This window comes from Hemitrygon akajei, chromosome 2 (genome assembly GCF_048418815.1).
Source record: "Hemitrygon akajei chromosome 2, sHemAka1.3, whole genome shotgun sequence".
In the NCBI taxonomy this organism is placed as follows: Eukaryota; Metazoa; Chordata; class Chondrichthyes; order Myliobatiformes; family Dasyatidae; genus Hemitrygon; species Hemitrygon akajei.
This window is the reverse complement of record NC_133125.1, coordinates 179003021-179016927: the sequence shown is the minus strand read 5'-3', so window position 1 is coordinate 179016927 and position 13907 is coordinate 179003021. Positions and strand designations below refer to the sequence as shown.

General features: G+C 45.4%; 2 protein-coding genes across 2 annotated transcripts in view; both read left to right on the top strand.

The window, feature by feature from the left end:
• LOC140721498 (uncharacterized) overlaps window positions 1-13907 on the top strand; it is a 366186-nt gene that overhangs the window by 329244 nt on the left and 23035 nt on the right. The gene's annotated exons all lie outside the window — the stretch shown is intronic.
• LOC140738401 (uncharacterized) overlaps window positions 1-13907 on the top strand; it is a 78394-nt gene that overhangs the window by 54016 nt on the left and 10471 nt on the right. The window contains exon 7 of the mRNA XM_073065647.1: window positions 1643-1756. Within this exon, the coding sequence (XP_072921748.1) occupies window positions 1643-1756 (114 nt within the window). The remainder of the gene's footprint in view (window positions 1-1642; window positions 1757-13907) is intronic.

The window sequence follows — 13907 nt, the reverse complement described above, 5'->3', positions numbered from 1 at the left end:
TTGTCTCAGTGTACAACAAGACCAAGATCATCTGTGTCAGTGGGCATAGGAATGGCAGATGGTAATTAACTTAGGACAAGTACATTGTTCCCTGGAAGTGGTGACACAGACAGACAGGATTGTAAAGAAGGTGCGTGGTGTGCTTGCCTTCATCGGTAGGGCATCGAGTATAAGGTTGGGACATCACGTTACAACTGTACCATCTTTAGTCAGGCCACACCTGGAGCATACTGTTTCAATCTTGCAGACATAAATAAATATTACATAAATGTAATCATAAATGAATATTATATAATCAGAATTAGGTTTATTAGCACCAGCATGTGTCGTGAAATTTGTTAACTTAGCAGTGGTAGTTCAATGCAATACATAATATAGAAGAAAATAATATTAGTAAATAAATAAGTAAATCAATTACAGCGTATGTATATTGAATAGATTAAATATTGTGTAAAAAATGAAAGTGAGTCATGTTCAAGGGCTTACTGTCCATTTAGGAATCAGATGGCAGAGGGGAAGAAGCTGTTCCTGAATCGCTGAGTGTGTGCCTTCAGGCTTCTGTACCTCCTACCTGATGGTAACAGTGAGAAAAGGGCATGGCCTGGGTGCTGGGGTTACTTAATAATGGACGCTGCCTTTCTGAGACACTGCTTCTTAAAGATGTCCTGGGTACTTTGTAGGTTTGTACCCAGGATGGAGCCGACTAAACTTACAACCCTCTGAGGTTTCTTTCGGTCCTTTGCAGTATCCGACCCCCACCCCCCACACCAGACAGTGATGCAGCCTGTCAGAATGTGATTAGACTAGAAAGAGTGCAGAAAAAGGTTCACCAAGATGGTGGGCAGAGTTAAAGTAGATTTTCACTGTGGCTCCCATTCACAGAATTTGTCTGAATTTTTCTATCTACGTACATCAGTGAATAGATATGCAGAGTCAAAGCAGCTGTCAGAAACACTCCTGTTTCCTTCCTCTGTTCACCATCTGACATTCCAACACAAACATCTGGAGTGATGGAGCTGGTGACAGTGACTGACGTGTCTGAGTGTTCGATGTTTTCTTCCCCGATGGACTGTTGACCACATCAGGAAATGAGGGAAATTAGGTTGCAATCACACTGAATGTAGCCAGTGATGAATTTCCACCAGTGAAGAATTGGTATCGAGCTCCAGTTCTGAATAGCAGACACAATGGAAACTGGTCAGAATTAGAATGGAAATTTCAGCAACTTTCTGTGAAATTTATGTTTTCTCCATAATCAGTTGTTGTGGATGTTGGGAGGAAGAAACTACGGACCTTAATGAACTCCTTAAGGTCTGGCCATTGGAACCAGAAGGAGCAGCCAGTGCAGAAATTGGCAGCAGGTGACATGTAAAGACTGGGCTGGAGACTCACGTGGAAAATAGAGAGGGCACCATGAATTATTCATTCTTGCCTGACACTGCAGTTCAGAGTCTTGTTAATCTATACAGGGTCTGCTGGTGCAGGTCTGGGTCACGGGTTGGCACACTGGGTGGGAATTGGCATCTTCCCTCACTGGGACATCAGTGTAAGAGTTTGGTTGTTGCAACCACTGGAAGTTTTCATTGACATTTCTCTGCAGCTTTGTTACATGTTTGCTTATTTGATTTATTTTTAATTGCAGGCCTTTCACCGTTGGACTTTGTTGTGATTTGTGTGTTGATCGTAGGATTTCAGCTTTCTTCATTTTATATCAATGTACTTTGGGATGTGACCGAGATCTGGGAGTTACTGAAAGGTATCTTTCATTGTTTAATACACACTTGGATATAAATTTGCAAGCAAGTGAAATGTGACATATCTTCCAAAAGAAAAGGGTATCAAATTAAATCTCGTCTGAATTAACAACACCTTATCCCAATTCATTTAGGTGAAGTTGTCCTGTTCATTCCAGTTATGAGCTGATGTTTTGCAGTGACATAGAATGCCTGGAAATATTTGGGAATTGTCTCTGAACTGGCACTGGAGGGTCCTTAACAGAAGGGGCCCTAAGAGGGGCTGACTCAATTCATTTGTGTTTCACATTGTGTTGAACTTCAATGTAACACAAAATCAGTTTGGAGCTGAGGATCGAGGGAAAGGTTCCCCCCATGATCCTGACAGTGGCAAAGTTGGGAAGGAGTAGGACTGTCTCCCTTGTGTCTCTGTTGGATACTTACAACAACATTTTCATTCAACAGCAGCTTTCAGCTCTGTGGCTTTTACCCCCAAGTTCCTTTCCAGCTTATAAAACAAACTTCAAAATATTGTTATTCCTTCCTTATGTCCTCATTCAGGAACTTTCTGGCCAAGTCCACTTCACAAATAAACTTTCAACACAGATTATAGATTATAGCAAAACCTCCAGCTCCTGGTATTAATATAATGAATTATATTAATTCATAAGGTTGTGCCTTAAGCGCCTGATTGAATTTTTTGAGGATGTGACTAAACACATTGATGAAGGAAGAGCAGTAGATGTAGTGTATATGGACTTCAGCAAGGCATTTGATAAGGTACCCCATGGAAGGCTTATTGAGAAAGTAAGGAGGCATGGGATCCAAGGGGACATTGCTTTGTGGATCCAGAACTGGTTTGCCCACAGAAGGCAAAGAGTGGTTGTAGATGAGTCATAGTCTGCATGGAGGCTAGTGACCAGTGGAGTGCCTCAGGGATCTGTTCTGGGACCCTTACTCTTTGTGATTTTTTATAAATGACCTGGATGAGGAAGTGTAGGGATTAGTAAGTTTGCTGATGACACAAAGGTTGGAGGTGTTGTGGATAGTGTGGAGGGCTGTCAGAGGTTACAGCGGGACATTGATAGGATGCAAAACTGGGCTGAGAAGTGGCAAATGAAGTTCAACCCAGATAAATGTGAAGTGGTTCATTTTGGTAGGTCAAATATGATGTCAGAATATAGTATTAATGGTAAGACTCTTGGCAGTATGGAGGATCAGAGGGATCTTGGGGTCCAAGTCCATAAGACGCTCAAAGCAGCTGTGCAGGTTGACTCTGTGGTTAAGAAGCCATATGGTGTATTGGCCTTCATCAATCGTAGAATTGAATTTAGGAGCCGAGAAGTAATGTTGTAGCTATATAGGACCCTGGTCAGACCCCACTTGGAGTACTGTGCTCAGTTCTAGTCGCCTCACTACAGGAAGGATGTAGAAGCCATAGAAAGGGTGCAAAGGAGATTTAAAAGGATGTTGCCTGGATTGGGGAGCATACCTTATGAGAATAGGTTGAGTGAACTCGGCCTTTTCTCCTTGGAGAAACAGAGGATGAGATGTGACCTGATAGAGGTGTATAAGATGATGAGAGGCATTGATTGTGTGGATAGTCAGAGGCTTTTTCCCAGGGCTGAAATGGTTGCCACAAGAGGGCACAGGTTTAAGGTGCTGGGGAGTAGGTACAGAGGAGATGTCAGGGGTAAGTTTTTTACTCAGAGAGTGGTGAGTGCGTGGAATGGGCTGCTGGCAATGGTGGTGGAGGCGGATACGATAGGGTATTTTAAGAGACTTTTGGATAGGTACATGGAGCTTAGTAAAATAGAGGGCTATGGGTAAGCCTAGTAATTTCTAAGGTAGGGACATGTTCGACACAACTTTGTGGGCCGAAGGGCCTGTATTGTGCTGTAGGTTTTCTATGTTTCTATGAAAAGTACTGTGAAGCTTCTGAGGCAAATTGCACAATAATATGTCAGCAAGTCACAGGGAACAATAACGATGCTGGTGACCCTGGACTGAACATAGAGTTTGGTTTGAAAGGAGGAGCACAAGTGCAGAGTTTCAGACAGGGAAAGTCAGAGTTTGGTCTTTGTGGTAAATCAAAGCACACACACCAGTGGTGGAGAGATGAAGATCAGGAGTGCACAGGAGAAGAGAGTTAGAGAAGTGAGGAAATTTCGAATGCATCTGGACTAAACTGTTGTAGAACTGGGTCAGGGAATGTGAGGTATACAGATTCAGCAGGTTCTGAGAGCACAGATGAGATTTTTTCAATCTTTGTATTAAAATCTACATGATAAGATTAATACATAGATATTGGGATTACAAACTTACAAAATTGAAATGAACATAAAAGGATACACAAGCAATAAGTACAATATAGTTAAGTATTCCCAAATCATGAATGATACAAATATCATATAAACGAAACACAAAAAAAACTAGGTATATCATGTTGAAAAAAAGCAGAAAAGAGAAAAAGAAAAAAATATATTATTACCCTAAGAAAAACTAATCTAACAAACTAACCACTAACTAATAAAGAAAAAAAAGGGCTGTTTATAGTATCTATAAAAAGATAAAAAATCATCAGTGTCCCCAACTCCGATCAAAACCGGAAAAACAAATAGGATTGGAACAGGGTCAAATTACATCATGTGAAAATATTGAATAAATGGCCTCCAAATCTTTTCAAATTTAATAGAAGTGTCGTATACGACGCTTCTAATTTTTTCCAAATTTAGACATAACATGGTTTGAGAAAACCAATGAAATATGGTAGGGGGATTAATTTCTTTCCAATTCAACAAAATAGATCTTCTAGCCATTAATGTAAGAAATGCAATCATCCGACAAGCAGAAGAAGATAAATGAATTGACTCCATCATTGGTAAACCAAAGATTGCAGTAATAGGATGAGGTTGTAAATCAATGTTCAATACCATGGAAATAATATCGAAAATGTCTTTCCAATATTTTTTCAAAAATGGACATGACCAAAACATATGAGTTAAAGAAGCTATCTCAGAATGACATCTGTCACACATAGGATTTATATGGGAATAAAAACGAGCCAATTTATCCTTGGACATATGAGTCCTGTGCACAACTTTAAACTGTGTCAATGAGATTTTAATCATTTGGCATAATAACAGGACACCTAAAACAAACATCCCTGAATCAGTAAACATCAACATGGTTTAGTGAGAGGGATATCATGTTTGATCTATTTATTGGCCTCTTTTTACAGTGATAACGTGCTGTGGGTAAAAGTGGATCTGCTGTGTTTAGATTTCCAGTGAACATTTACTATGGTGTCATATCAAAGGTTATTGTGGAGAATGTAAAACAGGAAGAAGACAGTCGGCATAAATGGGTCTTTTCTGGTTGTCAGGATGTAAAAGTGGATGCCGCTGTGTTTGGTTCTGAGAACAGAGATTTTCATAATTTTCTGTAATGTTCTTGCTGTGGGAGATGAAGGTACCAATGATATGGTGGTTAAATTTGACAGCAGCATAAGGAGGAAAGTAAATTGTGATAAGGGCATATGGAGGGTCCAAAGTGATGAGAATGGGTAAATCATCTGACAAATGGAGTGTAAGGTGGCAGAATGTGGAATTGTTCATTTTGTCAGGGAAAATGAAGGAGTGTATTATTGAAATGGGGAGAAGCTGCAGATGCAGAGGGAGCTGGGTTCACTGGGCATCATTAGCAACTGGGACAATTTCAGCTTCAGCAAGTAATCAGATAAGGTATCAGAATGTCACATTTATTGTAGAGTGAACTGACTACACAAGAGTTAAAATTATCTTCTGTTAAATAGGACACGTTCAAGTTCAAGTTTATTGTCATCTGACTGTACATAATACAACCAAATGAAACAAATATTCCTCCAGACCACGGTGCACCCACAAAACACAGATCACTCACAGCACAGAAAACAAAATATTACCACAAATACATTAATAAAACATAATTCAGAGTGCATGTAGTGTGCAGCACAGGTAAACAGTAAACAGCTTGCTGAGGGGGAGCAGTTTCAAGTTGCTGGGTGTCAACAGCTCTGAGGATCTATCCTGGCCCAACATCTTGATACAATTACAGTGGCAGCGGCACGACAGCGGCTATATTTCCTGAGGAACTTGAGGACAACTGGGATGTCACCACAGACACTCACAACTTTCTGCCGATGCACTGTGAAGAGCTTTCTAACTGGTTGCATCACCGTCTGGTGTGAGGGTCACTGTACAGGATCGGAATAAGCTGCAGAAAGTTGTAAACTCAGTCAGCTCCATCATGGGCACCAGCCTCCCCAGCATCCAGGACATCTTTTAAAGGCGATGCCTCAAAAAGGCGGCATTGACCCTTCAGGCCCCCCAACAACCAGGATATGCCCTCTTCTCATTGCAAAGATCAAGGAGGAGGTAGAAGATCTGAAGACACTGACATGAAGTTCCAAACCAAACCTGAGTCAACGATGGGATCCTCGACAGCTGAGGCAGGGTTTGAATGCTATCACCTCTTATAAAGTTAAATCAAGTGACATGGGAGACAGCAGAGCTTCACTTCCAGATGAGCTCAATGTTTTCTCTGCTCACGTTGACTATCAGAACATGGAGGAACCATCGCAAACTCCCACATCCCCTGATGATCCGATGATCTGAAGTGTGGGTTGTCTTCAGGAGGGTGAATCGTAGGAAAGCGTCTGGACCGGACTGGGTAACTGGCCACGTACTAAAATGCTGATCAACTGTCTGGTGTGTTCACTGAGATCTTTAACCTCTTGCTTCGGCAGAGTGTGGTACCACCTGCATCAAGCAGGCTTCATTCATATTGGTGTTCAAGAAGAGCGTGGTGACCTGCTTCAATGACTATCGCCCAGTTACACTGAGGTACATCGACAGTGATGACGTGTTTTGACAGGTTGGTGATGAAACATATCAGCTCCTGCCTGAGAGGTGACTTGGATCCACTCCAATTTGACAATAGACAATAGGTGCAGAAGTAGACCATTCGGCCCTTCGAGCCTGCACCGCCATTCTGAGATCATGGCTGATCATTTACTATCAATATCCGGTTCCTGCCTTGTCCCCATATCCCTTGATTCCCCTATCCATAAGATAACTATCTAGCTCCTTCTTGAAAGCATCCAGAGAATTGGCCTCCACTGCCTTCCGAATTTGCATCCGGAGCAACAGGTCTACAGCAGATGCCATCTCATTGGCTCCTCACTTAATCCTGGAACATCGGGACAGCAAAGATTCATCAGGATGTTCATTATTATCTACAGCTCAGAACTCAATACCATCATCCCCTCAAATCTAATCAATAAGCTACAAGACCTTGGCCTCAATACCTCCCTGTGCAATTGGATCCTGAATTTCCTCACTTGTAAACCCCAGTCGGTTCAGATTGGCAACATCTCCTCCACGATCTCCATCAGCACAGGTGACCACAGGGCTGTGAGCTTAGACCCTGCTCTACTTGCTTTACACTTATGACTGTGTGGCTGAGCACAGTTCCAATGCCACGTTCAGGTTTGCTGACAACACCACTGTCACAGGCCAAATCAAAGTGTTGATGAATCAGCATACAGGAGAGAGATTGAAAATCTGTCTGAGTGGTATCACAACAACAACCTCTCACTCAATGTCAGAAAGACCAAGGAGTTGATTACAGACTTCAGGAGAAGGAAACCAGAGGTCCATGAGCCAGTCCTCATCAGAGGATCAGAGGTGGAGAGGGTCAGCAGTTTTAAATTCCTGGGTGCTACTATTTCAGAGGACCTGTCCCGGGTCCAGCATGTACAGGCAGTCCCCGAGTTACGTACGAGTTCCGTTCCTGAGTCCGTCTTTAAGTCGGATTTGTACGTAAGTCGGAACAAGTACAACCGGTATTATTTAGCGTCAGTCAAACGTTTGTCTTAGTATATAGTATATATTTTACCTTTCTGTGCATATAAAACACTTAAGAAACATATGTATTCCAATAATTAAACTACTGCGTTGCTTAGTAATAATTGTAGCTTTCATCGGGGCAAGGCGTTTCACACGCTGCATTATTCTCACTTTATCCGTTATCCTTTAAAATTGTTCCGATCATTGACCGACTGTAGCCTAACGCTTTTCCGATGACTGATGGCGTTTCACCTCTTTCCAAATGCTTTATTATTTCCACTTTATTTTCAATCGCGATCACTTCCCGTCAATGGAACAGAAACACTGCGGGCGGCGGGTCCCGAGCTCCGCTGGCTTCTGAGGTCCGCTGGGTCCTAAGGACCATCGCACTGAGACAGGCTAAATGGGACAAGTGGGGGCTGTGCTGGGCTTGGGTATTTGATCCTCCACATATTCCACGTGGGAATTTAAACTGGAGGTGGCAGTGTTTTATTTAACGAGGTCGAGTTGTGAGCTCGACATCAACCCGGCAGGGACGGTACGGGAGTCACTGGATCTACATCGACCCGGCACGGACGGTACGGGAGTCACCGGATCGACGTCAACCGGGCACGGACGGTACGGGAGTCACTGGATCGACGTCAACCCGGCACGGACGGTACGGGAGTCACTGGATCCACGTCAACCCGGCACGGACGGTACGGGAGTCACCGGATCCACGTCAACCCGGCACGGACGGTACGGGAGTCACCGGATCGACGTCAACCCGGCACGGACGGTACGGGAGTCACCGGATCGACGTCAACCCGGCACGGACAGTACGGGAGTCACCGGATCGACGTCAACACGGCACGGACGGTACGGGAGTCACCGGATCGACGTCAACCCGGCACGGACGGTACGGGAGTCACCGGATCGACGTCAACCCGGCACGGACGGTACGGGAGTCACCGGATCCACGTCAACCCGGCACGGACGGTACGGGAGTCACCGGATCGACATCAACCCGGCACGGACGGTACGGGAGTCACCGGATCGACATCAACCCGGCACGGACGGTACGGGAGTCACCGGATCGACATCAACCCGGCACGGACGGTACGGGAGTCACCGGATCTACATCAACCCGGCACGGACAGTACGGGAGTCACTGGATCCACGTCAACCCGGCACGGACGGTACGGGAGTCACCGGACGGAAGCGATCTGTCACTGGATCGAACCTCGGTTCTTGAGCCCGGCGCTGATCTCACTGCGCGACCAGCTGAACGGAACCAGGGGTGGGGGGGAGGTTGGGGGGGTTGGGGTGGGGTCAGGGTGAATCTTACTAAGAAAAATTTAACCCAAATACAAAGTTAAACACTCAACACAGTGGCAACAACTTACAATAATGGTGCACGGTGTTCTCCTTCCTCGGTTCGTAAGTACGAGTTGTCCGTAAGTCGGACGTTCGTAACTCGGGGACTACCTGTAAATGCAATTCTGAAGAAAGCATGGCAGCACCTGCACCATTTCCTTAGCAGTTGGCAGAGATTCGGCATGACATCTAAAACTTTGACAAACTTTCTAACATCTACACTTCTATCGATGTGTAGTGGAGACTATATTGACTGGCTGCATCATAGCCTGGTATGGAAATGCTAATGACTTTGAATGGAAAACTTGACACAAAATAACAGATTCATCCCAGTACATCACGGGTAAAGCCCTCCGAACCATTGAGCACATCTACATGAAACACTGTCGTAGGAAAGCAGCACCCATCATCAGGGATTCCCACCAACCAGGTCATGCTCTCTTCTCACTGTGGCCGTCAGGTAGAAGGTACAAGAGCCTCAGGACTCACACCACCAGGTTCAAGAACAGTTACTACCCCTCAACCATCAGGCTCTTGAACAAAAGAGGATAACTACACTCAACTTCACTTGTCCCATCCTTGAAATGTTCCCACAACCAGTGATCTCGCTTTCAAGGACTCTGTCTCATTATTACTTGTTATTTATTTGCATTTGCGCAGTTGTTGTCTTCTGCACTCTGGTTGATCTTTCACTGATCCTGTTATCATTACTATTCTAGAGATTTGCAGGGCAGCACACAAGAAAGTGAATCTCAGGGTTGTATATGGTGATATTTATGTACTTTGATAATAAAGTTTACTTTGAACAATTGACACTCTGTCAAGACCCTCAGGATTTTCATGTAGAACAGTACAGCACAGGAATCGGCCCTGAGGCAGAGTGTCTGTGCTGAACATGATACCAAATCAAACTCATCCCTTCTGCCTGATCATGACCCATATCCCTCCATCCCCTGCAGATTCTTCTGCCTGAACACGATCCATATCCCTCCATCCCCTGCAGATTCTTCTGCCTGAACACGATCCATATCCCTCCATCCCCTGCAGATTCTTCTGTCTGAACACGATCCATATCCCTCCATCCCCTGCAGATTCTTCTGCCTGAACACGATCCATATCCCTCCATCCCCTGCAGATTCTTCTGCCTGAACACGATCCATATCCCTCCATCCCCTGCAGATTCTTCTGCCTGAACACGATCCATATCCCTCCATCCCCTGCAGATTCTTCTGCCTGTCTGAATGTCTTTTAAATGCCTCCCCCACCCCTGGCAGCCCACTCCAGACACTTGGCACTTTGTAAAATAATTTGCCTTGCACATCTCCTTTAAACTTTTTCCAATTGACCTTCAAGCTACAGCCTCTAGTTTTCGACATTTCCACCCTGGGTAAAAGACTGACTGTCTTACCCTATCTACTCCTCTCATAATCTTATAAACTTCTGTCAGGTATTCCGCCTCACCCCTCAGCCTCTGACACTCCAGATAAAACAATCAGAATTTGCCCAATCTCTCGTTGTAGCTCATACTCTCTAATCCAGGCAGCATCTTGGTAAAGCTTTTCTGCACCCTCTCCAAAGCCTCCACATCCTTCAAACAAAACTGCACACAATATCTGTACAATGTCTGCAACTCTGTCAGTATTCTTTTTTTGTCATCAGAAAAGTTACTATCTAAATTTCCATCCAAGTCACTTCTGCTTTACAAACAACAGAGGTCCCAGCACAGATACCTACAAAACACCACGAGTCACAGACCCCCACCCAGAATAACAACCATGCTGAAGAGTAGTGGTCACCAACCTTTTTAAGCCCAAGATCCCCTACCTCGGCCTTAGTGAAAGGCAAGATCGACCCCAGATCGATTAGTTACACGCATGCGCACTGGGGCAGAAAAGACCGGAAGTAAAACCCAGCAACCCGGAAGTAGAAATAATGCATGAACACCAGCGGTCACTACAATTTTTTGCACCGTGGACCGGTTTAATATTGACTACATTCTTGCGGACCGGCCGACGGGGGGGAGGAGGGTGGAAGTGGTTAAACCACGACCGGAATACAGCGATACTCGAAGCAGGTTCCTTATGTCCAGTCTATTCCGCAATTTAGTTTTCGTGGCTCTCAGCACTTAGCTTCTGCCCCACTTGCTCATGTTTTTGCCACTGAAAAAACTCAGAGGGTTTGTCTTTAAGAGCAGGGTGCTTGGAGTCAAGGTGCCGAAGCAGTTTTGGGGGATTAATTGCCTCATTAGACAACCGCTCGCCCGTCTGCTGCCAGGCGCCTTGGCCAGGTGCAGCTGTTCCCGTACTGGGGCCGCAGTGGTCGCAGTCTGGAGAGTGACCGACCGAGCGGGGAGTGTGACAGGACGCGCGTCCGCCCCCCTTGTAGGATCGAGTTTGGCTCGAGGGATGACTTTCAGTAGATCGCAGCGAGGTAGCGGCTCTGCTACTTACGAAACCCTGAGCCCGAATTAGGTCGTCTGCGAATATTTTAGCACCAGGTTCATGAATACTTGGTGTGGTAAGCAGGTTTAGAGGCAGCGCCCATCTGTCCGTGCTCCTGGCCAGTAGCAACGGCACTTCCCGCCGGCCGCATGTGGCGGCCAGTTACCCGAGGCCAACCAGTGATCCCTGGCGCTAGGGTATCTCTGCGTTTAGGCGACTGATGACCTCGCGTGTATTCAAGTTCAGCAGTGGGCATGACAGGGAATGAGGAAAGGTGCAGCTGACGCATCGTTTCCTCACGGCCCGGTGGTTGGGGACCACTGAAGTACACTGTAGTGCGGAGGAGCTACACGCATGCGCACTGGGCAGAAAGAACGGAACTAAAACCCCACAACCCGAAAACAATCTCTCAACAGTATTTGTGTATTTATTTTTCTTTTTTTTTGCGATCTACTGGGAAAGTCTCTAAGATCGACCAGTCGATTGCGATCGACGGGTTGGCGACCACTACTGAAGAGCGTGGCCTCACTCTTCCCGTGGTCGACCCTGGTCCCCGATGCCAACTCAGACTGGTTGCAGATGCTCATCAATCTGTAATCTGACCAAATGTGGTTTCTCATTACCCATGCAAAGGTGCAGGGCCAGACAACAGACCTGGTGGGATGTAGAGGGATTGTCCAACCCAGCTAACACAGGTCTTTACAGACATCTTTAACATCTCTCTGAAACAGTTCACTGTCCCTGCAGGTTTCCAGGCAGCCACCATCATTTCAGTGTCCGAGAGAGACAGTAATTGGCCGAATTGATTACCACTCAGTGGCACTGACCTCAACAATCATGAAGTGCTTTGAGCAGCTGGTAATGGATCGTATGAAATCCCACCTTCCAGCTACATTGGACCCTTCCCAGATCACCCACCACTCAAACCACTCATGTCAGAGAGTTAACCATAAAACACACACCTTCTCCTTTTGCCTTCCCCGAGTCAGCAGTTGGGTCCATTCTGTGAATCGTGAATCCCTCTGGTCTGTCTGCTGCATCCGGCGTGTCTGGAGAAAGCCACGTTTCCATAAAGCATACAATTGAGCCGACTCTCAGCTGCCTCTGATGCAGCAGTCTTGCCCTCAGATCCGTGATTTTGTTCTCCAGTGACGGCACATTTGCCAACAGGATGCCGGGTAGAGGAGGCCTCATCCCCCTGTGTTTCAGCCTGGCTTGGATTCCCCTCTCCAGCCTCACTTTCAGACATGGCGATGAGCCTTAAAGGCCCCACACCTGACTGGTTCGGGAGCTTTCAAGTGTTATTGTTGTTGCTGCCTCAAACACAATATGCAGGTTGAGTAACCCTTCTCTGAAATGCTCGGGGCCAGAAGGTTGGTCAGAAAGGTTGAGACACTTGGCTTTCAGGATGAGATAGTAAACTGATTAGACATTGGCTTTGTGGGAGAAGCCAGACAGTGGTTGCCTCTCTGACTGGAGGCCTGTGACTAGTGGAGTGTCACAGGATCAACACTGGGTCTGTTGTTTCTCATCAATATCATTGATCAGGATGATAATATGGTTAACAGGATCAGTAAATATGCAGATGACAGCAGGATTAGGGATTCATGGGAGGGCACTGAGGAATGTGGGAGAACAAAGGGATCTGGGAATACAGGTTCCATAATTAATTGAAAGTTGTGTCATGGGTCGATAGGGTCATAAAGAAAGCTTTTGGCACATTGGCCTTCATAAATCAATGTTTTGAGTACAGGAGATGCTTAGGTTGAAGTTGTCTAAAACTTTGGTAAGGTCTAATTTGGAGTACTGAGTGTAGTTTTGGTCACCTACCTACAGGGGAGAAGTAAATAATTTTGAGAGAGTACTTTTCATTATATTAATGCCAGGAGCTGGAGGTTTTGCTACTATTCTTGAACTATAATCAGTGATGAAAATTTATTTCCACAGGGATCGGTGCTGGGTCTCTTGTTGTTTATCATCTTTGTCAACAATCTGGTTGATAATATGATTCACTGGATCAGTAAATTTGTGGCTGACACCAAGCGTGGGGGTGTTGTGGACAGCGAGGAAGGCTGTCATTGCCTGTGGGGGGATCTGGACCAGCTGGAAAAATGGGCTGAAAAATGGCAGATGGAATTTAATGCAGACAAGTGCTTGTTGATGCACTTTGGGAGGACCAACCAGGGCAGGTCTTACTCAGAGAATGTTAGGGCACTGAGGAGTGTGGTAAAACAAGGGGGGACCTGGGAATACAGGTCCAGAGTTCATTGAAAGAGGTGTCACAGTGAGGGAGGGTCATACAGAAACCTTTTGGCACATTGGTCCTCTTAAATCAATATACTGAGTACAGGAGTGGGAAGTTATGTTGAAGTTGGATATCGAAATTGGTGAGGCCCAGTTTGGAGTATCGTGTGCAGTTTTGGTCACCTACCAACAGGAAAGATGTAAATAAGGTTGAAGGAATGCAGAGAAAATTTGCAAGGATGTTG